This window comes from Meles meles, chromosome 4, assembly GCF_922984935.1.
Source record: "Meles meles chromosome 4, mMelMel3.1 paternal haplotype, whole genome shotgun sequence".
Lineage (NCBI taxonomy): Eukaryota > Metazoa > Chordata > Mammalia > Carnivora > Mustelidae > Meles > Meles meles.
The window spans coordinates 54,960,537-54,985,400 of NC_060069.1; the positions used below are offsets into that span (position 1 = coordinate 54,960,537).

General features: G+C 55.4%; 3 protein-coding genes across 17 annotated transcripts; 1 reads left to right on the top strand and 2 right to left on the bottom strand.

Moving 5' to 3' along the window:
• Positions 1-227: 227 nt before the first annotated feature.
• CHRD (chordin) lies at positions 228-9,420 on the bottom strand. Of its 9 annotated transcripts, none has more exons than XM_046001274.1 (23): positions 8,930-9,419; positions 8,584-8,687; positions 7,968-8,100; positions 7,694-7,822; positions 7,489-7,588; positions 7,278-7,365; positions 6,777-6,918; positions 6,519-6,659; positions 6,351-6,433; positions 6,127-6,274; positions 5,870-5,976; positions 5,627-5,746; positions 4,843-4,999; positions 4,299-4,519; positions 3,711-3,824; positions 3,114-3,386; positions 2,933-3,026; positions 2,756-2,812; positions 2,374-2,477; positions 1,826-1,928; positions 1,213-1,367; positions 942-1,037; positions 228-681 (listed from the first exon to the last, which is right to left on the bottom strand). In XM_046001274.1, exons 1-23 carry the CDS (start codon positions 9,075-9,077, stop codon positions 274-276), a joined length of 3,225 nt encoding a protein of 1,074 aa, XP_045857230.1. In that variant the 5' UTR covers positions 9,078-9,419; the 3' UTR covers positions 228-273. The 9 variants fall into 9 exon arrangements, 8 of the variants coding, with proteins under 8 accessions (XP_045857230.1, XP_045857228.1, XP_045857227.1 ...); XM_046001272.1 differs by having other exon boundaries at positions 7,968-8,097; positions 8,584-8,726; XM_046001271.1 differs by having other exon boundaries at positions 8,584-8,726.
• A 1,397-nt stretch (positions 9,421-10,817) lies between these two features.
• On the top strand, positions 10,818-16,537 carry THPO (thrombopoietin). 4 transcript variants are annotated; one of them, XM_046002217.1, is made up of 7 exons: positions 10,818-11,344; positions 12,680-12,837; positions 13,074-13,201; positions 13,502-13,588; positions 15,289-15,456; positions 15,698-15,778; positions 15,895-16,537. In XM_046002217.1, the coding sequence occupies exons 2-7, from the start codon at positions 12,825-12,827 to the stop codon at positions 16,315-16,317; spliced, it is 900 nt and encodes a 299-aa protein (XP_045858173.1). In that variant the 5' UTR covers positions 10,818-11,344; positions 12,680-12,824; the 3' UTR covers positions 16,318-16,537. The 4 variants fall into 4 exon arrangements, with proteins under 4 accessions (XP_045858173.1, XP_045858171.1, XP_045858169.1 ...); XM_046002215.1 differs by having other exon boundaries at positions 15,715-16,537; XM_046002213.1 differs by having other exon boundaries at positions 15,698-16,356.
• A 3,125-nt stretch (positions 16,538-19,662) lies between these two features.
• POLR2H (RNA polymerase II, I and III subunit H) lies at positions 19,663-24,737 on the bottom strand. Of its 4 annotated transcripts, none has more exons than XM_046002221.1 (5): positions 24,548-24,737; positions 21,813-21,896; positions 21,636-21,729; positions 21,015-21,098; positions 19,663-20,077 (listed from the first exon to the last, which is right to left on the bottom strand). In XM_046002221.1, exons 2-5 carry the CDS (start codon positions 21,859-21,861, stop codon positions 19,960-19,962), a joined length of 345 nt encoding a protein of 114 aa, XP_045858177.1. In that variant the 5' UTR covers positions 21,862-21,896; positions 24,548-24,737; the 3' UTR covers positions 19,663-19,959. The 4 variants fall into 4 exon arrangements, with proteins under 4 accessions (XP_045858177.1, XP_045858176.1, XP_045858175.1 ...); XM_046002220.1 differs by lacking the exon at positions 24,548-24,737 and adding an exon at positions 24,410-24,535; XM_046002219.1 differs by lacking the exon at positions 24,548-24,737 and adding an exon at positions 23,989-24,054.
• Between the last annotated feature and the right edge of the window lie 127 nt (positions 24,738-24,864).

Sequence of the window (24,864 nt, forward strand, 5' to 3'; positions counted from 1 at the left end):
GCTCTTCAGGCTCTGGTCCATCTCAGCGACAGGCCCAAGCCCCACTGTAGCATCTGGGCAGGCCAGACAGCGACTGTGCCACCCCTCTCCCTCTCTGATCTCTTCATACTCCCCAAGACTCAGAGGGAAGCCCCTGGAGCCAGGACTCCCACTCTCAGACCTTCTCCACTCATGTCCCTGGTCACAAAGAAACAACTTTTACCCTGAGACTGAAAAAAAAAAAAAAAAAAAAGAAGTTTTAATAAATACAAAAATCTCCAATAATGACTCTGCTCAGCTCAGGGGCAGCAGGAGTGACGTGGGGGGACCCTTGGTGCTGAGTGAGGATAAATTAAAAAATCCCAACAAGCCAGTGACATTATGTACAGAAAGAAAGGGGTTGGGTTTCCAAGGCAGAGGCTGGAGGGTGACAGGGCAGAAGTCCGAGTGGCTGTGGCCTTGGTCTGCCCTGGCTGCCCCTTCCCCTTGTGGAAGTGTGGTTACCAGAGGTAGTGGGGGGAGGGAGAAGAGGCAGAAAAGAGGGGCCAAAGGCACTGGGTTTCCCACAGGAGAATGCAGGGTCCTTGGCGCCAGTCCTTCCCCTAGCCCAGGCCCCATCCTCTTGGTCAGGCGGCCTTCCGGCTGCTCCCTAGGAGCCTTCGGCTTCTTTCGCCAGCTCTGGAACTGTCCTGGTCTCTGGGGCTGCCGGAGACAGAAGGGAGTAAATTTTGGAGCTCTGTGACTTTAGTCTAGCTGCCTAATTCCTCTGGGCTTCAGAAATCTCGTTTGTAAAGAAAGAGTAATCAAGACCAAGTCCACAAGGCTGCCGTGTGGCGGAATGGAAGGGCACTGGTGAAGCAGATGGCGCGGCTCCTGGCAGGGGGCAGGTGCCACCTTCCCTCCCTGGCAGGGGGCGGGTGCTGCCTTCCCTCCCTAGGCCCACCAACAGCCCCCTCACTCACGCCGCCGGGGTGCACAGTGGGAGCAGCAGCGACTCTCCTTCCCTGGACCGCAGGACAGTGGCAACGAACAGTCATCCCGCTCACAGTGGGGCACGCCTGCCTGGTGCACAACAGAGCAGATTTTGTGGGTACCCAGGGGCACAGGGACACAGCAGCCTTCAGCCTCTTCAGGGAAGCCCACTCCCAGGAGCCTGCCTTCCCCAGAAAGGTCTCCCCACTCTAGGCCAGGCCCCCCCTTGCCCACCTCACACAAGGCACACCCCCCACTCACCCCACATCTGCAGGTGATACAGCTCATCTCCCCAAAGGGAGGCACCGAGGGGTGCCAGCTCTGGCTCTCTGGGAACCACTGCCCTGCAAAACGGCAGCCCCGGGGCCCATCGGCCTGCATGGGGTCCCCCAACTGGGGGTGGGCCCCTGACCCCACTGTTGGAAGGGAGAGAGAGAGGGAGGGAGGGAGGAAGAGCTCAGCAGATGTGAGTTCTGTGAGGGCCACCCAGGTTTTATTTGTCTTTGAATCTCCAACACCGAGCAATTTCTGGTACTTAGCAGGTGACAAATTTAGATGAGAAGATGGATGTATGGGAGGAAGGATGAATAGATGATTGGATAGTTGGACTGAAATGGGGAAGGGAGGGAGGGAGGGAGGATGGATGGATGGGGCAGTAACCAGAACCCATCACAGCCCACTAAGAAACACATGCACATTCTTTCCAAACACATTTAGAGCCCTGGCCCCAGGCTAGGCACGACGCAGGGTTCAGTAAATGCTGAATTAGCTGAGGAGTCCCTTCCATCCGCCTTCACCACGCACCCCCTCACCCAGGACAAGGCAGTGAAGCACCTCACCCGCCAAGGAAAGCCTCAGTGCCCACCCCCCTCACCTGGACACTGTTTGCAACAGTCAGTGGGGTTGGCACGGACCGGCTGGGCGCAGGCCAGCCGAGGACACTGCACCTTCTCACAGTGGACGTCTCCAGTGCCCCCCTGCAGGGATCCATTGAGGGAGGGTGTCAGAAAGGAAGGGGAGCCTCCGGCTTCCTCCCTCTCCTTTTCCATCCCTCAGATGTCGTATTTCCATGGCCCTTCACTCAGAGGCCTGGACTGGTGCCTTCGACACCTGAACGCAAATGTTCATGGCAGCCCCTCAAGGCAGCCACTCCTCTCTATCTGCTTATAGGAATGGAAAGGGGAGTTCAGGGAAGTACAGAAAAGGCCAGGGCTATACAGCAGGAAGGGCCAGAATTCATCCCCACATCAGCCCTTCCTTTTTCCTGCAGGAAGCTGACTCTCCAAGCTCAAAGGACTTTTCTTAGTGTTTTCATCCTTGAGTCTTCCTCACCAAGGCTGGGCCTTCCTCTTTCAGCAGCCCCCTCCCCATCCCCACAGCCCCTGCTGGGTTATGGCACCAGATAGGATTGGGCGGCCATACCTTACAGGTGCAGACAGCACACTTAATTAAGCCAAATGGGGGCACGACGGGGTGCCACCGGGTACCCGCTGCCCGCCAGCTCCGGTCACCATCAAAATAGCAGCCTGGGGGGTGGGGGGGAACAGTGCCCAGCTGCCATGAGTACTGAGCTCATTGGCTGGGCCCACAATCAAGGCTGGAGTCTCGGGCCAACCCCACACTAATCTGACCCCAGGGCCCACTTGCAGACCAACTACTCTAATGAAGCCTGTCCTTTGGAATCTGCGCCCCTCAGCCTCCCTCAACTCACTCCCATATATGTTCTCACTCTCTAGTCCCCCTCCTGGTCCCACCCATCAGCTCCACTGGATTTCCCCATCCCTGCACCAGACTCCCAGCTCACCCTCTCCAGGGTCTCTGGTCCGGGAGAGCCCAGGAAGGTCTCTGACATCTTGTTTCTCTGTGGGGCCAAAGAAATAGTGAAGGCCAAGAATGGCCAACCCCCTTCCCTCCCCAGAGGCCTCATCCCTCCCTCACAGTGGACCTTCCGATACCCCTTCCACTCTGGCGGGACACTCACCCGGGCACACAGGGCAGCACTGGTCCAGTGCCTGCACCGGGCTGGGACAGCTAGGCGGCGGGCACACCACGGGGTCACAGATCACTGTGCGTCTCTGCAAAGAGAGGGTTGGGTGGGGGACTGACTGGAACTTGGCTTGCCCCAGAACCCAGACCTCAGTGCGCCCTTGGCTGCGTCCTACCTGGCAGGTGCATAGCGAGCAGAGCGGATCATAGTTAGGCGCCCAGCGAGCCCCATGGGGGCGCTGCTGCCCCTCAAAGTAGCAGGTGTTGGGGTCTCGCGGGCGCCCGGGGCCGCCTGGTTTGGCTGGCGCGGGAGCGTCGGGGCCCAACACTGCGGGCAGCGGGGGCAGTGCCGCGGCCGCTGCATCGGGAGCCCTGGCTGCCCACGCTCCTTCAGTCCCCTCCGCTGCCAGGCGCAGGCCGCCCACCTCACACTGGTTGGCGATGTGCACCTGGGAGGAGAGGTGGGTTGAGGCAACACCCGGGCTCCCCCTCGGGCTCCGCCTCGCGTCTCCACCAGCCGCTGCCAGCCCGCCTGCCCAAGCCACCTCAGCCTCTGAGTACCCCTGGGAAGATGCTACTAGCACCAGCAACCAGGGACAGGGTAAGCTGCTGCCAGCCTTGTCATGGACACTTGTCAGGCTTCATCCTCCCAACCAGCCAGGGAATGTGACACCACCACCCCCAGGGCTCAGAGAGAATGAGTGACTCAGGAAAGAGCACACAGTGCCCGCCCAACTCTGACCCATCCCCAGCAGCTCACGCTGCCTGCCCACCTGACCCCGGAGCTCCCCTTGGGGGCTCCCCTTGGTGGTGATCAGCAGGGAGGCCGTGCCCTGGGCCAGGAGCCGCAGCAGCTCAGGCTCCAGATCCTTCACCACGCCCTGGGCCTGTGAGAGACAGGAGAGAGGGCGGGAGCTTCGCCTCCCCTTCTCAGTTCACAGAAACTGAGACAAGGGGAGGTGAAATAAGGTCTTCCGGGAAGTGCAGCCCATTAGCGGTGGTGTGGAGCTCAGAAGCCGGGTCTCTGACTAGGTCCTCCTCCAATGGGAATGGGCTGCGGGGTCTCTGACTCCAAGTCCCCTCAGCCCACCCCATTCAGGGGAGGACCTGCTCCATCCCCTGGAGGTTCAAGAGATCCTGCCAGAGAGGGATGTAGGAAGGAGAATGGATACTAAAAGGCTGAGTCAAACTCATAGCCAGGGCTGTCTGACTTCCCACCCCAGGTCAGCTCTGCCATACCAGGCTACCTGCTCTCCACCCCCCACACCAGCCACAGGCCTGCACAACCCTCCATGTTTAAAAAAAAAACAAAAAAAAAACGCAGATCTTTTCGAAGCTACCTTCCCCAACCAGGTCCTCACCTCTGGGCCATAGAATCCCTTCAGGAGCCGCCGGGGCCCTGGCATCCCAGGAGGCCCGAGGAGGTGGGCAGTGACAGTGCCCTGTTCGGAGCCACCAAGCCCAGCCAGCAGCACTTCATAGTGCAGGTGACAGTGGGTGTCCAGGGAAAGCCAGGCATGTCCTGCTGCCTGGCTCTGCACAGGAGGTAACACCAGGGCTCCTGCCAGGGGCACGGGCAGTGCTGGATCCAGACAGAGGAGAAGTGAGCGATGAGGAGGTAGCCTAGAGCAGCCACTCCCTTCGTCCCCGTCTTCCCCTGACGCTCATTCCACACGTTGGCAGACACTGTCCATAGGCTCAGGGCTGGGGGGCAGCAAGTTTTAGACCCCTGCACCCTGGCCATGGAGAGGGTCTCCCAGCAGGGGCACCATCTACACCCCCACCTTCTCCAGATGCCAGCGAGGGGCTCAGGCACAGAGAAAGACACACCAGGCTCTGGCCCCCTGGCACCCAAGTCTCAGACTTGAGGACACCAGAGGGCAGGCGAAGCCCTGGGGCACTCACTCTCATGGCGGGCGCTGTGTCCACTATAGGGCAGGGCAGACACGTGCCCCCGCAGTTCTCCGTCTGGGAAGTCCTTGGTGCCCACATTCAGGAACAGCTCATTCTGCAGCAGCATATGAGTCCCTCGGGCACCGAGTCCAGGGCAGACACCCACAGCCTGCGAGGGGCATGGGCAGGGAAGGATGAGAGCCCTAGCTGCAGCCTGCCAGGTTCCCGATGAAGTCCTCCTCTGCTTTCACACAAGCCCGAGATTCTGAATGCCTTTCCGTGTTTTGTGCCCATGTTACACCCAACACACATGTGTAACTGGATAAGCACCTCACGAGCCCGGGTTCGAGTCCCTCCTCCGCCACTTCCTACTTATGTAAAAGTCTTGAAGAGTAATTTAACCTCTCTGATCCTTTACATCATCATCTGTAAAATGGGAACCGTGAGGATCAAAAATAATACAAGGAAGGCAATCAGTGCTGTATGTGGCACAGAGAAAGCCTCGGTAAGTGGCACTCATTATCACATTTCTAATGACATGGTCTCCCTAGCCAAGTCTGCCTCCCATCTGATGTGACATGGCTGAGGACAGGGGCACATCTGATTTTCTTTGTGTCCCGGTCCCTAGCCTGAAGCTCCCTAAAAAATGCACCCAGGGAATCAATGCATCCATGAAAGAATCTGTTAGTGAGTGACTGACTCTGAACCTCCCCGCTCATCCAACCTGGCTTTGCACAACCCTGCGCTGTTAACTCCTGGGCACTGCCCGCGGCCTGGCTCTGCAGACAGCACTCACTGTGTGTCCTCCCAGCTGGAGTCCGGCCATGTGGCACAGAACGGTGCGCTGGTTTCTCCGCTGAGGCTTGGTCTCCAAGGTCATGGCTACCACCTCACTGCCTGTACCCACCACCTGCACCTGGGGGGGCACGGTAGGGGAGGGCACACTGGAGTGGCAGAGAAGGCCGGAGACCTAAACTGTGCAGGCGGAAGCCCCATCCCGCCCTGCTGCCCTCCGTCTCGGGCAGCTGCTGACTCTTACCTGGTAGATCAGGGAGCCATTTCCCAGCAGTGTAAGCCTGGCTGAGCCGGCTGCCCCTGTCTGAACTGGGATCAGGGCGTCAGCCCCACAAAGGACGCTTTGCAGGACTGCAGGGGGAACCAGAAAGGTGGAGGCTGGCTTGCCCCACGGCCGTTCATCCCTCCCCAGCCCCCCGGATTCCTCCCATACCCACCCTGGCCACGTGTCTGTGCCTGTCAGTGGCGTGTGCCCGGGGTGCCAGGCCCCACCCGTCTCACCATCGCAGCTCTGCCTGGCAGCAATGTGTCCACTGATGCGCAGCCCCAGCACGCCCACCCTCTCCAGGGCCATCTGGAGCTCCCCCAGCACCAACCAGTCCATCTCCTGGGCGGTCAGGTTGGGCAGTACCTCAGCAAAGCCTGGCTCCTGGGGACAGAGCAAAGTGTGGCTGGTGGGGCAAGAGGCCAGAGCAGGTGGCAGCAAGAGCCAGACCCGCACTCACCTGGACTGAGGCATTGGCCTGGAGCTCTCGCAGTAGCTGCCCCTGGTGTAGAATCTGGAGCCGCAAGGGCACCTGGGCCGGTCCTGCAAGGGCCGCACGTGTGAAGAGGCCTCTGAGGGATCGGTGCTCTCCCTCCACTCCTCACATGGCCTGCCCCATCCCACTCACCCCCGCTCCGGGATTCCAGCAGTCCACGGAAAAGCAGCAAGAAATGCAAGGAGTCCTCGGTGTCACTGAGAGTGAGGAGGGCGATGCCCCCTATGCCAGGCTGTGGAGGGCCTTCTAGGGTCAGGATGGCACTGAAGGTCTCTGGGAGAGAAGGAAGGACCATGAGAGCCCATCAGGAAGTCCCCTCCTCAGCCCACTCTATTCCTGGGATACAGAAGACACAGAACTTCATGTCCAGGGGCTCTGTACTCCCCTCACCTGCAGCCAGGGCCCGGTGCCGGATGAGAGGCCCCCAGACCTCCCCCGAGGGGTGAGGGGGTGTCACAAGCGCCACATGCAGCTGTTCTGCCCTAAGGAGCCGCAGAGACAACCGAGGCACTGCCCGCCACACCCCACAGACCTGGAGCAGAGAGACAAGAAGGCCCCACTCAGACCTTACACAAAACAGGCCAGCAGAGAGACCCAGCTCTGGTGAAGGAGTATGCAAAGGAGCCCTGTGCCCTCCTAGGAAGCTTAAGAAGGGGCCTTGGAGCCAGATGCTGGGGTCCAAATCCTGGCTCAGCCAGTTACTAGCTGTGTGACCTTGAGCAAAGCATATTCTGCTACTGAGTCTCAGTTTCCCTCATCTGTAAAATGGGCATCATAATGTCAGTGCCTTCCTTTCACGGGGCTGCAGTGAGGACCCAAGGAGACAATGCAGAGCACGCTCTCAGTACAGCGCCCAGACTGGATAAGCACTCGTAAATGGCATCATCTCACCAGGCCATCTTGAGTGGGGGCGGCAGGGTGTTCAAACAGGACGCTGCCGGCAGAGTCTGAGAAGCGGATTCGAGTAGGGCGGTCCAGCCTGGGAATGAGGGTCCGGTGAGCACAGGCTCTGAGCCTGGGCCAGGAGCCGCTCCACCGGCCTTTCCCAACTCTCCTTCCCCAGTCCCCAGCTCACCCCTCCTCCCACCTTCCCCTTTCTCACAGCCTGTAGGAGATGGAGAAACGCAAACCGGAGCGCAGCAGAGACACCCGGGCCCGTGCCACGGCCTGTGACCTCGGTCCTGTTAGCAGCGCCACAAAGTCTGCGAGGAAAAGATGTCCGGAGGTTTGTCAGCCCCTGTCCTGCGGCCACGGGGGGTTGGGGGGGGGGGGACTATGGTTCCAGTTCCTGCCTGGCCCATACCTACCTGTGTGTCCATCTCCTCTCGCCCGATCCTCAGAGCCTGGCTCCCCGCGGTCACTGTAGCTGCGGTGCTCTGGGTCCCGGGGATACTCGAAGGCCAGGCCCGTTGGCGGCCTCTCAGGACTGCTGCGCTCTAAGCCCGGAGTGGGAAACCCGGGCTTCAGCTGGGCACGAGGAGGGCCAGTTGGCCGTTTGTCTGCTCCGTGCACCCCAGCCGCTGGCTCAGGACCAAGTATCACTGCCCGGCCACCCTCCCCTCACCAGGGAGCGGGCCTTACCCTGGGGGCAGGTCTGGCAGCAGTGTCCCGGCAGCAGCCGAGGCTGCACGCAGGCCAGGGCTGGGCACTCGGGCTTGATGTTCTTGCAGCTGACCCTGCCCGGGCCCCTGGCGCGGCGACCCCACTGAGGCTGCTTGTGGGGAAGAAGGGGAAAAGTGAGTGAGTGCCAGATGGGGAGGGTCCCGGGAGGAGAGCAAGGTCATCCCTTGGAGTCAGACCGCTCTGCTTCTTACAAGCGGCGTGACCCTAGACAAACTGCCAACCGCTCTGGGCCTTAGAGTCCCTATCTCGGAAATGGGGGAAGTCATAGTGTGTATCTAGCGGGATTATTCTAGGAGTTCAGTGAGAGAGAAACCGTTGGCAAAAGAGCCTGACACATAGTGGGTGATCAATAGCAGTCGGCACCTGAGACTTGAAGGGGGGCTTCCTCCCAACTTTCTCCGCCAGGAAAAAATACGTATGGATATATAGATATATATCTCCATAGAGCTACATATCCCAAATACCTGCAGACTCGCTGTTTTCTCACAGCAGCTCCGAGTCCACTCCGACATCCCGGGACCCCAGCGCTCCCCCACCCGCAAGGGCCCCGGCCACGGCACTCGGGCTCACTCACCGCCTCGCAGGCGCACAGCACGCAGCGCATCACCCCGAAGGGCTCCCCCAGGTCCGGGTGCCACGTCTCGTCCAAGGCATAGACCTTCCCGCCGAAGGAGCAGCCTGCGGGGACGGGCTTGGCTGGCGGCCGCTGTCCCGCTCCTACGGTGTGCCAGCCCTGGGCGCTGCCGGCCAGGCCCTGGGTCCCCCCACCAACCACCCCACGACGCGCCTCGCAACCCCCGCCCAACCCTCCTGGCCGCCCGCCGCGCTGAGCCACCTGCGCCCGGCGCCCCCTCCGGGCGGGCGCAGACTTGCCCTGAGCCGGACTCTGTGCCCGCGCGTCCCCCGGGGCGCCCACCTACCTGCCGCTCCCCGAATGGGCAGCGGCTCCTTCTCGGGCCGGATGGGCAGCGCGGGGGGCTCGGGGCCGGTGCCGTGGGCCGGTCGGCAGCCGAGCAGCAGCAGCCCCAGGAGCAGCAGCGGGGCCGGCGGGGCCGGGAGGCTCGGCATGACGCGAACGGGACAGCTGGGGAGGCGGGAGGGAGGAGGGAGCAGGAGAGGGAGGAGGGAGGTGGGAGGAGGCCGGGCCGGGGGCGGTACGGCGGGAGGGGGCCGGGGCCAGGGCCCGGGCTGTGCGGCGAGGGGCTCGTCGGGCGTCGGGCGGCGGGAGTCGGCGCCGGGCCGGGCGGGGCGGGAGGAGCGGCCGGGAGGAGCGCAGGCGGGCGGGCGCTGACCCGGGCCGTACTCGGCTCTAGTGCCCTGGGCGCCGGCTCTGGCCCGTTTTATGCCCCGCGCCCGGCGCCCCGGCCGGGGGCCTCCTCCTCAGCAAACGGGGCGGCGGCGGCGGCTCGGCGAGGGGCCGGGCTGAGCCCGGGGGGTCCGGCCCAGCAGCCGCGGCCCGGATCGCGAGTGGGGGAGGGGAGGGAGGGGCTGGGACCGGGCAGGGGAGGAGGGAGGGGCTGGAGGGGAAGGGGGAGTGGAGGGGGGAGGGGGAGGGGAGGGACCAGGGGGCGCGAAGAGGGGAGAAGAGGCGGGTCTGGAGCCCCCCGCTGCTGGCGGCCACAGGGCGGCTGCATCGGGAGGTGCGTGTCCGGTCCGAGACGGGAGCCCCAGGCCAGGGAGGGACAGAGGCCGGGCCTGAGGCCTGGGCCGGCCACTGGGCTAGTAATCCGTTCCTGCCGGAAAGATGAAGACTTGTCTTTTAAGGATGACAACGTGCAGAAAACGCCCATCAACTGATCTCCCCTACTGTGGGCCCACAGCACCTCTCAAGCCCCACACTACCCACACTGACTGCCTGGCCTGTGGCCCTACCTCTTCTCTGAGGTCTTCCCTCACTCTGCTGTTCCCGAGGACAGGGACTTAGCCAGAAACAGAGTCCTCTTGCTGTCTGTGACAGTGTTTCCCTCCCTACGGTAACCTGTCGGTAACCTATCCGCAGGCCCATCCGACCATCATTGTCCCCACCCTGACGTTCTTTCTCACCCTCTTCCCTTCACCCTGGGGACCTTCTGCCTCTCCATCCCACCCGCAACCTCCTTTGTCTTGGTTTCCTGGTCATGACTGCCTCCCTGTCCCCTCCCACACCCATTCGCCCACCATCCTCCCAACCATCCCAGCACCCTCCTTCCTAATCTTGGGAGGCATCTCATCTGGCTGAACCGGAGAATTCTGGGATCTAGGCCATACTCCTTAGCTGACAGCCCCATCCTTGGTAGGAGGAGCAGGAGGGGAAGAACTAGGGTGGGGGGTGATGGGAACAAGGTCAGGCCAGGAGGCCCCTGAGGACAGACTGTAGGGAGACTGGGATTGAGGGGAAAGCAAAGGAACTAGAGCCAGGGCCAAAGGAAGAGGGGGGCCAGCAGAAGGTATTTGCGGGGGAGGTTCAACAGCTGTCTTTCCTAAGACAGGGACACATGGGCCTGGTTATTCCTCTTGTCACATATGGAGTGGTAGGAGATGGAAGAGGGAGAAAGGGCAAGCTCAGGAAAGCTCAGGCACAGAGGTAAATGGCATTAGCTGTCTGAGCCACTGCCCCCCACCAGAGGGGCACCTGAGCCCAGCCTAACCACCCCCTACACATCCCCCTCACCTTGCAATCCTCTCAAATGGTCCCAACCCTTTTCCTATAACACTGACAAATGACAGGGTCATTCCCCAATATAGGCAATACCCACATTCCCACTGGGAAAGGGAAACGAAGACTCGACCCCCACAGGGTTATAGGAGAGAAAGGCAGGAAAGCAAGAGCGCTAGGGGGTCTTAGGAGCAGGTGTGTTGTCCAGGGAAATGAAATTTGGCCGGTCAGGGACTGTAAAACACACCAATCTAAAACCAGAACCAGATCTCCGTGCCTCTTCCGCAGGAACAAAAAAAACGTCCTGCCAGATTTCTCCTGGGAAAAAAAGACCTGTTCCCCTCAGATCTCCTCCCCCAGCCAGGTCCCAGGTTTCCTATCTCCTAGGAAAAGATGGATCTCCCTGTTGAAATCCTCCCTGTGGTGTGTGTGGGTGGAGGAGCTGGGCTTTGCTAGTGGACCATGGTCCAGGCAGGGGCTCCACGTTCAGTGCGGGTGGGAGGAGAAGGCGTCACTTCCGGGGCCTCCGGACCGGTATCTGGTGGCTCCCTGCTCTCTGATTGGACAGAAGTGTCCGGGGCAGGCTTGTGACCCTACTGCTGTGGAGGGGCTGTGCCCCAACACTACGTGTCTTCCTACCCATCGGCTCCCCAGAGTGCTGCCTGCTGTGCACCTGGGTCCTGGAGCCCTTCTCCACCCGGTGAGTGGCAAGCAGAGTTTGGAGTTAATTGAGAATAGTAAGGACTGGAAAGAGGAATTGGGCTCTCAGCTGGGGGAGGGGCAGGCAAACTGGAACCTACAGGCACTGACCTTTGTCGAGAAGAGTGTAGCCTTCCCAGAATGGGAGGAGCAGGACAGAGCAGGGTAGGGGGTGGGGTGCTGGGTTCTGAGGGACTGATCACAGACTTGGAGGAATACAGCACTGTTCTGGCTGGCCCTAAGGAAAGGGGACGTGTGCGCAGGGAGAAGATAAGAAAAGTGGTGCGTTTAGGGCTTAGGGCATGTAGCATCAAACTGGGCATGGGCCCAATCTCCATTCTTACCCAGTCGTTCCTGGTTAGTTTAAGGCTCTGAATCTTGGGACTGGGGAAGCTGGGCCTAAGGAGAGGGTAGTGGGAGGAGGGCTCATGCATGTTGACAGACCTACAGGAAATCCCAATATTGAATCAGGTGCAGGCCTCTTTGCACAACTTGTCAAAGAAGGAGGAGGCCATGTGGGGGGTCCTGTGAAGGAACTAGAAGGGGTCTGCAAAGGGGGCAGGGAGGAAGATGTGGGCTAGGGGATGGATATGGTGACACGGGTGTCCAAGGTGAGGTAAGCCATGAGAGGTGGGTGTCTCACTCAGCAGGTGCCCATTGCTGGGCAACTTTACCTCAGGTGGGAAGTGCCAGGACTGTTGGCCCCTTTCTCGCCTCAGATAACCCAGTATTTTAGAACCGGGAGTGCAAAGAAAAACTTCAAGAGGCTTATGGGTGGGAGTAAATGGAGAGAGAACGAGCAGTTAATTGTTCCCATACCACCTTCTCATAATCTTGCAATCACCAACCCCTAGTAGTCCGTTTTGTTTTCCCCCAAGTCCCCGCCTCAGCCCCACTCCCCCAGCTACCCCTCAATGCTTTGCATGTTTGCTAGCTCCTCATCCTGACCCTATTTCCCACTTTCGAACCTCTCCTCCCAGGCTTGTGCCACAGTACTCCTGGTTCCCTCTCCCCATCCCAGATTTTCTCCAACCAAACAACCACAGTTGCTCAGAATTTGAGGCCAATTACAACGTGTGTGTGTGTGTGTGTGTGTCCATATTCCATCCTGCTGCTCTCAGCAGGGGCAGGGGCAGCAGCCCTGCACTGGGTCCACTGAGGAACCCTGACAAAGAGGAGACACCATACGCTGTAGTCGCAAGGAGACCTGGGACCCGGCAGAGCGTTAGCAGTTTGAGGCTGGTCTGCATCTCATGCCCTCCCACAGCTGTTTCCCCAGCCAGGCAGTCTTTTCCTTGACACCTGATTAGATGTTCATTATTCCTGGCACTTGCAGGATAGATTCCAGACCCTCTTCCTCAGCCCACCTGTGCCCCACCGTGCAAGAAGTGCCAGATCCCAAGCCGCCTCCATGGCCCCAGGAAGGATTCAGGGGAGAGGCCCCATCCAGGGAGCCGCTCCTACCAGACAGCCTGGCCAGAATGGAGCTGACTGGTAAGAAAACTCCTGCGGGATCTCGGGCCACACCAAAGCAGGGTTAGCAAGAGAAGAGAAAGGAGATGTGCTGCCAGGGTGGAGGGCTGAGGGAACCCAATCCCCCAGGATTAAGGCTTCTGAAAGGTAAATTCCCTGGATTTCAGGTCTGGGTCCTAATTGGGAATCTCTGGACTACCACCTGACAATGATTTCTCCCTTATCCATCCTTTCAACTTCACTTCTCCTCATCTCAGAACTGCTCCTCGTGGTCATGCTTCTCCTAACTGCAAGACTGGATCTGTGTCTCCCGGCTCCTCCCGCCTGCGACCCCCGTCTCCTAAATAAACTGCTTCGTGACTCCCATGCCCTTCACAGCAGACTGGTGAGAATCTCCCAGCACTCTCCCCTCTATCCATTACCTCGGTAGACACCCTCACTCCCATCACTCCCTCCCACTCCCTGATCGGATCACTGTTCTTCCCATATTGTCCTTGGTAAGACCACCACCTCCCCATCACCACTCCTTGACAAGGATGATGATTTGCAATCTAGTCTACTTTTAAAAGCTCTGGTCTGGATATCTATTACTCATGGAAGCCTATCCTAGTCACTGGGTCACTACACCCCCCCCTCCTTTATTTGAGCTTCTCCACCCCACCCCACCACCAATCTTTTTCAATAGAGCCAGTGTCCAGACGTTAACCCTTTGTCCACACCTGTCCTGCTGCCTGCTGTGGACTTTAGCTTGGGAGAATGGAAAACCCAGAAGGTAAGAAAGCCATCCTTTCTTTGGTTTCCCTAACTCCTGTTTTCATCGGTTTTCTACTGCTTCCCATGATTTCTTCAAAATCCCTGAGCTCCCTAAAAATCTCTCACCTTTGGCTTGGCCACCCTAAACTAATCTACCTTCGACTGTGATGATATCCTCTGGACGATGGCTTGCGGTCCCAGTATGTGAAAATAGATTCAAAGCTGAGCACCCAGAAAAGCTGGATAGAAGTCTCTCATGGCCATGCTTTTGACCTGTTCCTGTGCAAACTTAAGCTGCCATGAAGAAGTAAGATTGGTCTGTCATCCTCAGATGACACAAAACTGGGAAGCAGAGGTAAAATAACAAGAGACAGAATCAAGTTTCACATTGCTGAAAGGCTAGATCAAAAACAAGGTAAAATTTAGCAGAGATATACAAAAAATTCTACATTTACTCAAAGTAATCGAAGAAGGTCCTATTCCAGCTTCCAGGCCATGATGTCCCCACTTCCCCTTATATAAACTTCTGGCCCTAGAACTTACTATGAACAAGATCTGGGAGGACTGAGCTAAGCTCAGACTTAGCAGGTAACACTATTAAAGCAGCTGTTTGAAAAGCTAGTGATTCTCGGTGGCTTTAGGTGTTTAGCACCCATCCTGTGGAAATATTCCTAAAAACATTTAAGTGGCCTGGACTTAACAGTAAGGAGTTGAGTACTGGATATCCTCCTCTAGACACATGCTAATTTATTCAGAGGGACCATACAAAACTAGCATGTGTCCAGAAGGAAGAAGCAACCTGAATACAGAGAGGTTAGAAAATATGTTATGTGGGGCGCCTGGGTAGCTCAGTGGGTTAGGCCTCTGCCTTTGGCTCAGGTCATGATCCCAGAGTCCTGGGATCGAGCTCCACATCTGGCTCTCTGCTCAGCAGGGAGTCTGCTCCCCCCCCTCCCCTCTTCTGCCTGCCTTTCTGCCTACTTGTGATTTCTGTCAAATAAATAAATAAAATCTTTTTTTAAAAATGTTATATGAGGAATGGCTTAAAAAAAAAAAACCTGTCTGATGAGTTTGGAATAAAATGGTAAGTCTTGTGCTATAGCTGGACCTGCTTTAGTCTGGGGCTCAGGAAACCTCCTGGGAAGGAGCACTCCTTGCAGGGTGAGCTCTTCTACCCTCAAGATCCCTAGAATCCCCTTTCTTCCCTCTCAGGTCTTCTGGGGGTGGGGGCGGGTACTGGACCAGGGACAAAGGGTAGTTCCTAGGGATCCCTTGCAGTTCCAGCTCTGCCATTGATCAGTAAACCCCTTTTCTTCGTCTTTATGATCTTTGTCATGGTCTCATCTCTATGTTCAGTTTTTAAAAAATCATATGATCCAAGGATTTTGTAGCAGAAAGAGTAGATTGGCAGCACTAGAACCGAGAGGCTAAAAACTGTAATAGCACAGATTCCAACATAGTGTAAGGGGGGAAAAGAGCTTTTCTGACTGAAATTAAGTGTAGGGCCAGGCTGGGTTACTGGACACTGGAGTTATTCAAGCAGGGGCTGATGACCAATTGTCGGGAGACTGTGAAGGAATTCCTGTGCTGGGTGGGACCTTGGTCCTGTCCAATTCTCAGCTCCTATGATTCATTCCCCTGGCTACTCCTACGGGCTCCCCACCCGCTATTAGCATGCCCTTTGAAGCAGGCCGCATCTCCCTTCCATCTCTTTTGCAGGAGCAGACCAAGGCACAGGACGTTCTGGGAGCCACAGCCCTTCTGCTAGAGGGAGTAATGGCAGCACGGACCCAACTGGGACCCACCTGCCTCTCATCCCTCCTGGGACAGCTTTCTGGTCAGGTCCGCCTCCTCCTTGGGGCCCTGCAGGGCCTCCTTGGAACCCAGGTAAGTAAGTCCTGAGTCAAGGGGAATATAGAAACTGTCCTTTGCTGACTCCGTCCCTTTAGGAGACCTGAGGGCAGAAAGGTGAATTCTGGGAATCATGAGGGTAGCACAGCGGGCCAACTAAGGAGTGCTCGCTTCCAGCCATAAAGTCTGGGTGCTGGCACCTTATCTTTCCCTGGAGACGAGGGAGGCATGATACCTGGCCCAGGTCTCTGGCCTCAGGCCCATCCTCTGCCCTCAGCTTCCTCCACAGGGCAGGACCACAACTCACAAGGATCCCAATGCCATATTCCTGACCTTCCAACAACTGCTCCGAGGAAAGGTGCGCTTCCTGCTGCTTGTAGTAGGGCCCACCCTCTGTGCCAAGCAGGCCCTACCCACGACAGCTGTCCCAAGCAATACCTCTCTATTCCTCATACTGCACAAGCTCCCAAACAGGACTTCTGGACTGTTGGAGACAAACTCCAGTGTCTCTGCCAGAACTACTGGCTCTGGACTTCTGAAGAGGCTGCAGGGATTGAGAGCCAAGATTCCTGGTCTGCTGAACCAGACCTCCAGGTCCCTAGACCAAATGCCTGGACACCAAAACAGGACACACGGACCCTTGATTGGAACTCATGGACTCTTTCCTGGACCCTTACCTTCGGCCCTAGAAGCCCCAGACATCCCTCCGGCAACTTCAGACATGGACTCCCTGCCCCCCGACCTCTGGCCTGGATATTCTCCTTCCCCAGCCCATCCTCCTACTGGGCAATACACACTCTTTTCTCCTTCACCCACCTCACCCACCCCTCCGGGGCCGGCTCCAACCTCCATCTCCTAACCCTTCTGCCATACCCAACTGGACCAGTCCTCTTCTAATTGCAGCCCACCCTCCCTTCCAGAATCTGTCTCAGGAGGAGAAAGGTACTCTGGCCCTGCCAGCATCAGCACTGTCTCCATGTAAAGTTCCCTTTCTGGGAGCCAGGCCCTGGGAGTCATGTTATACTGGATTACCCGCTTTCACCTGAAACCCAAAGTCCTGCTAAAGGGGGCTACACAGGACAAAAAAGGGGATCATTTTTCACTGGATATTGTAAAACTTCAGAAGCTATTTTTTTTAACTATCAATAATATTCACCAGAGTAGCTAGTTATCTTTGGTCTATTTTCTGCACAAATTTACAACTTACTAATTCTCTACGAGCTCTTTTTCATACAATTCTGCAAAGGATTCTGCATACAATTCTGAATGGAGATAGACACTAAGCTAATGTCAGAAAACAGGGGGAAAAGAACTTCAGTTTTCTACTCAGAACTAAGGTTAGTCTCTTTATCCCCTTTATTGTCATTCTCAGTGAGACTCTGATCTCCTTTTCTTAGGAGATCCTAACTCTTGAAAAATGAATGCGAGGTTGTCTCTCAGAAAGGCTTTCTCTACACAATCAACAAAACTGAGCCTAAATAAATAAAGAAGAAATAAGAACACCCAAAAGCTAACTGAAAAGCAAGGGAAAGAGGTTCTTCAGGGAGCAATAGATCTCCCCCTTCCCTCCCCTCCAAAAAAGTTAACAGGAAGCCTCGGAGAGCCTCACACCCCAGGTAAGGCTGTGCAGACAGTTCAGTCAAGACAAAACCTGGATGTGACAGCTGAGCAAACAGGGAGAGCTTCAGCAGCTCAGCGGGAAGCTTCAGCAGGCACGGGTTCCTGCCTCCCTCCTGTGGAGGTCAAGGGGAAGTGCAGGAAGTGGCAAGAGTCAGTCTCCCAGGGCTCACACAGCGGGAGGGACAAGTACAAGTTGAAGGCTCATTTCCCAATTCCCAGAAGTCCACAGTATCCAAAAGGCAGCCCTATGTGACCACCATGAACTCTGCTAAGGATTCTCTAGAGAAGAAGTAGGCCTATGGGACCTTGCAAATAAATGCCGCCCTGATGCTTATGAAAAGGTTTATACGGCCCCAAGCAAAAACTCCACGGCAAAGGTCAACCCTACCTCCAGAGGCTCCTGCAGGAAAACTCACAGAAGCCTTTTCCTCTTCCTTCCTCCCAACCCCCCAGAGAGGAAAAACTACCATGTAGGTAAAAGAGCCAAGATCCCAGAGTTCCAGACACTGCCACAAATACCCTAGGACCACTAAATGTATTCCAAAATAGAAGAATGAAAGCCAGCGTGCCAGGAGCCTTACGTAGGTTACCTTTTATAGTGCTCACACACCTCTGTCAGGTTGGGATGCTATCAGTCTCAGAGAAGCCAGGCATGTTCAATGCTCACACAGCCTGTGAGCAAGAAAAGAAGAAACAGCCTGGACTGACTAGAGCCCATGCAGTCCCAAGTGTGGTGCACTGTCCAACAGATCATTCGGTGATTGTTTATTAGAAAAGATGTCCAAGTCCTGAGGGAGGAAATACACCAACAATTAAAAAGTTCTGAGGAGAAAACCAAAGCTCCTGGATGGGGTGATCAATTTAGACGTCTCCTCTCCCATCATTGACAGAACAGTTGCCATGGAGAAGGAATCGACAAATGTACAAAGCTCAGAAGTGTTCACATCTCAGAGGGTGTCAGTTTTTGCATGGGAGAGAATAGCTCTTCCACACTACCAACTCCAGCATGCCATCAAGGGGGAATGGTAAGTGGAAATTGTAATTTACTGAAATACCAACCTAGGCTAAATGTAATCATCAAATGAAGAACTTTGTGGCCCATGAAAAAGTCAGCAACCAGGACAAGACATGCCAAAGGAACCAAAGGCAAAGGCTCCAGGGTTCTCATCACAGTCAGATGAGAGACAAGGACAGCAAAACTGTAGGACATATACAGCCAGCTAAGTACATCCAGGATTGGCATTTGACCTACTTTAGGGCAAATGCAAGTAACTCATGGGCTTCTTCAGTGTGAACTAAGCTGTTCCCAACCCTTCCCAAAATGTCTTCAGGCTGATTCTATCCCTTCTTCCCTGTCCACAAAATGTAAAAAACCTATTAGTACCAGAACACCCTTCTCTCTATTCGACTGCACGCTAGTTCTCTCTTCTGCCCCTAGGGCAGCCAAGATAGTGCTCTATGCTACCCCACAAACAATTACTGTAATTAGGTTCAGACTCTGAGCAAAATCCATCCTTCTCTGACACTCCCAAAAATCTGACTCCAGGTAAAAGTTCTAGGATTCCACAAAAATTCATCCCAACCCCCAGTGCATCTTCTACCCCCCCCAACATAGTAAACTGAAGAAATACCTTTTCCTCCTCCCCTGCAGAGATCATTCATTTTCAACCCATTTCCCTAAATACTATTTCTAACACCTCATGTAAAGACCTGAAAATGATGGGGAAGGAAATACCCCTGGGCATCCCAGCAGGGGGATCAGCTCTGAGGCAAAGGCAGGAGATCAAAAGAGAAAACTGCTTAATACACACTTGCCATCTTTCTGGACTGCTACCCTGAATTTCTCAGGGGAAATGAGAGTCCAGTATACTTTCTCAGAGACCACAAAGGCCAGGCTAAGAGCCAGCTCATATGCTGGAGTCCTAGTAAGCATCACCACTTCCTCAATTTTGTTCTTGCCCAGTTTTAAGTTAGTGACTGTAGTCAGGCTGCTCCATTGTCCTGGATACTGGCGCCGGACTGCCAACTTCATTGGTATTGCTGCCCTGTCCACTTCACTGGTCTGTGCAGCAGCTGCCTGTTCAGTGTCACTGGTGAGGAAATGCCCCCCCCAAGCGCCCCGCTCCACTTACCCTCCCTCCAGGTCGCCAATGGAACGTAGAGCAGACACCTAGCTACTCCACCTGTTCCTACAACCACCAAATCTGCTCTTCCTACTCTCTTCATAGTCGGGTCCCAAGCCAGTATCTAAAAGCCTCCACCCAAAGCTTCCACAAAAATGAACATTTCCAGGCTATGCAAGTGACTCATTCAAATCAACGTGATCTGACTTCCTAAGAGACTGAAAGTGTTGCAAGGACACAAGCAGGGCTCCTTGCCAATTCAAAATTCTATGCCAAATGGGTGGTATCTTCCGGGCCTGGGGTGCCCTCAAGAGCCAAAAGCACAATACTCTCTCTCCCAGATAGAAAATCACATTAGAGAATAAATGGAGATAGGCAACCAGGAGGCTGAGATAACCCTAAACCCAGATACCAAAAGGCCAGAATAGATCCTACATTGACATGTGATCATCAGACTGTGGGCCAGAAATATACCACAGACAAATTGGAAAAAAAAAGATTTTAGGGTAATAGAAAAGATTTTTTTTTTAAGCTGGGGAAGAGAGTCTGAAAAAGTAAAGTTTAATTAAAAAATCATATACACAAACAACTTCTGATTTGTGTTAAGCTCTCCCATTGGGTCTTTCACAGGCAAGTTGAGTCCACTGAGTCCAGACCACCTAAAGATGCACCCCCAGTGGCCGTCCACTCAGCCAGCCCTTTCCTGAACAGGTGGTCAGTAGTAACTGCTCCTCAGGCTCGAATGGATGTCCAACTCCTGAGTGACTTAAGGAGCAAGGCTGGCTTCCTGTGTGCTTCAGAAGGCCAGTTTCTTCATCAGCAGATAAACTCTGGAATCCACTTCAAATCCATGCAGGTTGTTGGCATCACCCTGCAGCCTCATGAGCAGGCCGCCATAGGACACGTAGGCAGAGCTGAAATGGAAGGCCCCAGTCCCATGAGTTTAAGCTCTGGAGCGGCAGTGACCCAGTGGCTCTCCATCCCTTTTTTAAGAAAAAGAGGCACTCTTCTAGTGTTTGTCATTAGGAACCAAAATTCAGAGAAGGATGAATGCAAAGATGTGTGCAAAGAGGTTTTCTTTCTATCAACAAAAGTGGAAATTGCTACACACCCAGGATGACAGAAATGGTTAAATGAATTAAGATATATCCATTTACTGGAATGTTATGCAGCTATTAAAATGTTTAGGAAACGCTTTAAACGGACAAGGGGAAATCTGTTTTACATAACTTAAATTATGAGCAGAATAAAACATTGTAATAAACAAGATAATCTCAAAGAAAAAAGTACACAGGAAAAAACTAGAATATTCAAAAATGTTTACGTAAAAGATTTCCTCTGGGTATGGAATTATAGGTGACTTTTTTGCTTCTTCACATTACTTCTCTGCTTTTCAAATTTCTCACAAAGGGTACATATTGTTCTAATAAAATTTTAAAGAAAAGGAAAAACAGTTGGGTAGGGAAACCAAAGAAGTAGGGACTGGATTGTAGAATAGCAAAACACACACAAATAAACAAAAACAAGAAAGCCTAGCAGTTTAATCCCTTACTGCTGCATCTAGTTCTTAGGGAAGCAACCTTCCTTTGCCCTTCACATAGCAAGATCACCGGTTTCTCATTTGGACCCTTGGGCCCTGAGGTCCTGACAAAGGGCCAAGTGAGCAACCTACATTTCTGACTGGAAACTATTCCCACAACAGTTTCTTTCTAGGTCCCACCTAGATCTGAGGTGCCTTGGGGAGAGAAACCAAACCCAGGAAACATGAAGCGTGGTGCAAATTTCCATAGCAGAGCTCAGATTATCAGAACAGGGCTGGGGCAAGGGTTCTCACGAGACCATGGCACTTACAGACGAGTTGCTGCTTCAGTAGAAGTTTCGTCACCCTCAATCCTGTATACTTTTCCATACATTACATACTCAAACTGGTCAGCCCTGTGGAACAGCAGTGGCAAGGTTAGTCTTCAAAGTAGTTAACAATAATAAGAAGACCTTTAAAAACGGTAACTAAGTGTCAACATTCTAAGAGACGTTTTCCAAACACAATGCCATTTAGTCCTCCCAGCGACCCTATGAGCAAGGTGTGACCACCTGTACTTTACTGATGGGGAAACTGAGGCTACAAAAGGTTAAGGCTATTCAACAAGTAAATGGTAAGCCTGAGATTTGAACTCAGTGGAGCTCCAAAGCCTTTCCATTACACCAAACTCTCCCAAGATGCAAGGCTCACACAGCCTGGATCACTGAGTGGTCATCTCTTCAGCCATCAGTAAGTTACAACCCACACAGCATGTAACCACTGTCCTGGATAAACACCTGGCTGTCTGAATTCTTGAGAGCTGCAATTTCCTTACGGTTGCTCAGATTCTACTGATAATCACTTATTCCACAAATTAAATAAGGGTCTTTCTATACCACTCATCTACTTAGTCCTCAGGCATATTTCAAGTACTCCCTTCTTCATTCCCTCACCTGGAAGGTCTATCATCTGTGGGATTGTATTCACCGTCATCCAGGGTACCATCTTCATATAAGGTACTGGCTATGACCAACCGGAACTTGTCACCTGAAAATCATGGCACTTTCTGAGGCTGAAGAACAGCTGAAATGAAAAAAAGCTCCCTGCTATTGTCTGTGTTCAATACTTACCCAAGTCTACAGGATAAATCTGAATGTTTACATCTAAGATCAGGTCCATCTTGAAAGATTCACTCTCACAATGTAGTCGAGACACTGGAGGGAAGCAGAGAAAGAGCCACATGGGTAATTGCCAGGCCCAGGGCAGACCTGGCAGACCCCACTTTGAAGGATTATATGTAACTGAACACTCATTCTAACCCAGTCTGCATTCACTAGCCTCTCATCTGCTCCCAAAGAAGTGCAGACATATGCCAGGAGGACAGGGGAGAAAAGCATGGCAAGTGGACAGAATCCCAGAAAAGAATCAAAGGTCCTCTGGCAATCAATAATATCCTGGTTCTAGGCCTGCCTAGGTGATTAAGAAACAAACTGACTTTGGGCAAGTTATTCATTCATCCAAAGGTTTTGTCTTTCTGTGCCAGATGCTGTGCGGAGTGGATTACTAGGACTCTAAGAACTGGTGTTTGTTTTGAAGAACATCCAGTCTCCAGGCAAAGGAAGAGACACCAAAGAGGAATGACTAGTGATCAAGGACAGAATAAAAAGCTGTATAGCAAGCAGTCAATTCTAAGCTAAGGTTCTTAGGACAATACAAGAATGTAGCCTCTAAAGTCGGATTATTTCACTGTGCAGCCTTGGGTAGGTTACTTAACTTCTCGGAACAAAATGGGTAAGACACCAGCCACCTCATGGTGGCTCTTGAAAGGAATAGGTAGGACAAAGTGTGTGTAAGGTGCACGGTACGGCGACTACCACAGAGTGGGAAGCGATTAGAAAGATGCGCAGCCTACCAGCACCATGAGAAAAGGACATCCAGGCACACACACAGCATGTGTGAAGCCAGGCCGCGTTCGGGGTCTCCGCGTTCTCATCTATACAAGGTCTCCTGAGGGAGATTCCTATATCAGGAACTGCCGGTAGGGGGAGGCCACGTGGGTGGGTGGACAAGGGGCCCAGGGGCGTGTCCCCGAGGTGGTTACCCCCTTCCTCTTAAACCGCCCCTACGTCTCCGTACACCTTACCTCGGTCAAACTTCTTGCCCTCCGGGTCAATGTCTTTCACATCAAAAATATCCTCAAACAGGATGCCCGCCATGCTAGGGTGACCACGAGAGTAGCAGAGGGACTGGGAGCGCGACCACGCCTTAGGGGTACACCCTCCCCCTCACTCGCAGTACAGGACAGAAGAACCGAAAGATAGCGCTTAAAGAGCGGCAGCAAACGACTAGGTCAACGCATGCGCACGGACATTCAGTAACGCCACTACTTCCGCCGCCTGCCTTTCGGGGCTTCCTAACTTCCGCCCCGAATGAGTCCTTCCTAGAGGTCTCAGGGTTTAGGGCGGGTCTCAGGGCCAAATAACTCCGCCCCAGGGGCGGGACACGATTAGTTCCACCTCCGGGCGAGGTGGCGCGGTTTCTAGCTGTACGCCGAGGCTCTACTGCGCCCTCTTGAGAGTCCGGGTCGGGAAGACTGGAATGCACGGGGGCCTTGATCCTTGGCCCAGAGAAGCCCGGCCCAAGCCTTACCCTGCTGGTCTGCGTGCCCGGCGAGGGCACAGTCCGCGCCGGGGGCGGGCGGAAGAGAACTCCGCCCCCAGCACGCTGACCCTGCAGGGCGCAGAGCCCAGTCCCCCAAGCTGGCACTGAGGCCTCCTAGCCCGGCCAGGACCTGACCGGCTTGGCCCTGCTGGATGTCACCCGAGCCGGGTCCGTCCAGTTTGGGAATTTGCCATGATGTCACTATGGGGAAGAGGAAAGCCTGCACTTGTCCCCTCCCCTGGTACTGTACCCTCCCTACCTGCCCTCTTCCCCTGGGCCCTACTCTCTTCCACTCCACCCCTTCAGCCCAGAATTAACCCCATCGCACTGCTCTCCTCCTGAGGACTGCCCCCTTCAGCTTGGTACTACCTGTTCCCACACACCATTGCCTTCCCCTTCTGGACGCTGGTCTATGGGCCCCTTCATGCAGGCACTGTCCTCTCCCACGGACACTGGCTCTTCCTTTCTACTGCCCCTTCCTCTTGGGTGCTGGCTTCTCTCACACTGTCCCCTTTCTGGCACTGCCTCTGCCTCCCACATGCCCCTTCATCCTGGTACTGCGTCGTCCTGCACACTCCCTGGTTCCTGGGCACTGGCCTCTCCCCCAGCACTAGCTCCTACATTGCCCATCCACCCTGTGCTCACCCTACCCTCTGCTCTATCCTCCTCCGGACCCTGAGAGAGAACGCAGAGCCCCAGGAGGCTGTTCGCCTCTGTTCCCCAATGGTGGCGAGACGTTAGCCTACTCGAGTTTCTCCTTGGGCCCTGCCAGGAAAAAGCGACCTCTGTACCCCCACGCCCGCCTTCCAGGAGGCCTCGCCAGCACCTAGACATCTCTTCCCTGGAGCCTCACCCCTTCTCTTTCCCTCCCCACCTCCACCCGGGTACACCCCGCAGGCCGGGTTGTTCCAGGTGCGACTTCCTAGGGAGCCGAGGAAAAGAGGAGGAGGAGGGAGTGGAATGAGAGAGACCGAGAGGCCCCGTTCTGAGCATCACCTCCTCAGCCCCGCCTTCTGGGCCTAGCGACACCCCCCCCGTCCCCCCCCCCCCAACCTTTGCTTCTCACCCTCGACAGAGCAGAGGGGCCTTGCCAGGCCCGTCTGAGCCGCTGGCCCCTCCGGAGAAGCCAGAGAGGGCTCCACTCTGAGAGACTGAGCCCAGAGCCTGATTTAGACGGCTCTGCAGCCCCGGCCCGAGGACCTACCGCCCCGGCGTCTCCAGCCCCTCCAGCGTCTCCAGCCCCTCCAGCCCCTCCAGCCGGGACTCCGGGAGCCGCGGGCCGGCCCCTCCACGTGCCAGCGGCCCCGCCCCCACTCTAGCCGCCCGCGCCCCTCTCAGTCCAGGCCTCCGCGCAGAGGGGGCACCACCGAGAACGTTCCAAGCGCCCCCTTCCGCCTCCCGGCAGGTCGGGAGGCGGCCCCAACGCAGACCCCCGCCCGGCTGGGCCGGCCCCTGTGGATGGGCGGGCGGGCGGAGCGGCGCGGAGGGCACCGCCCTCGGCCCGCCCGCGGAGGAGGGGAC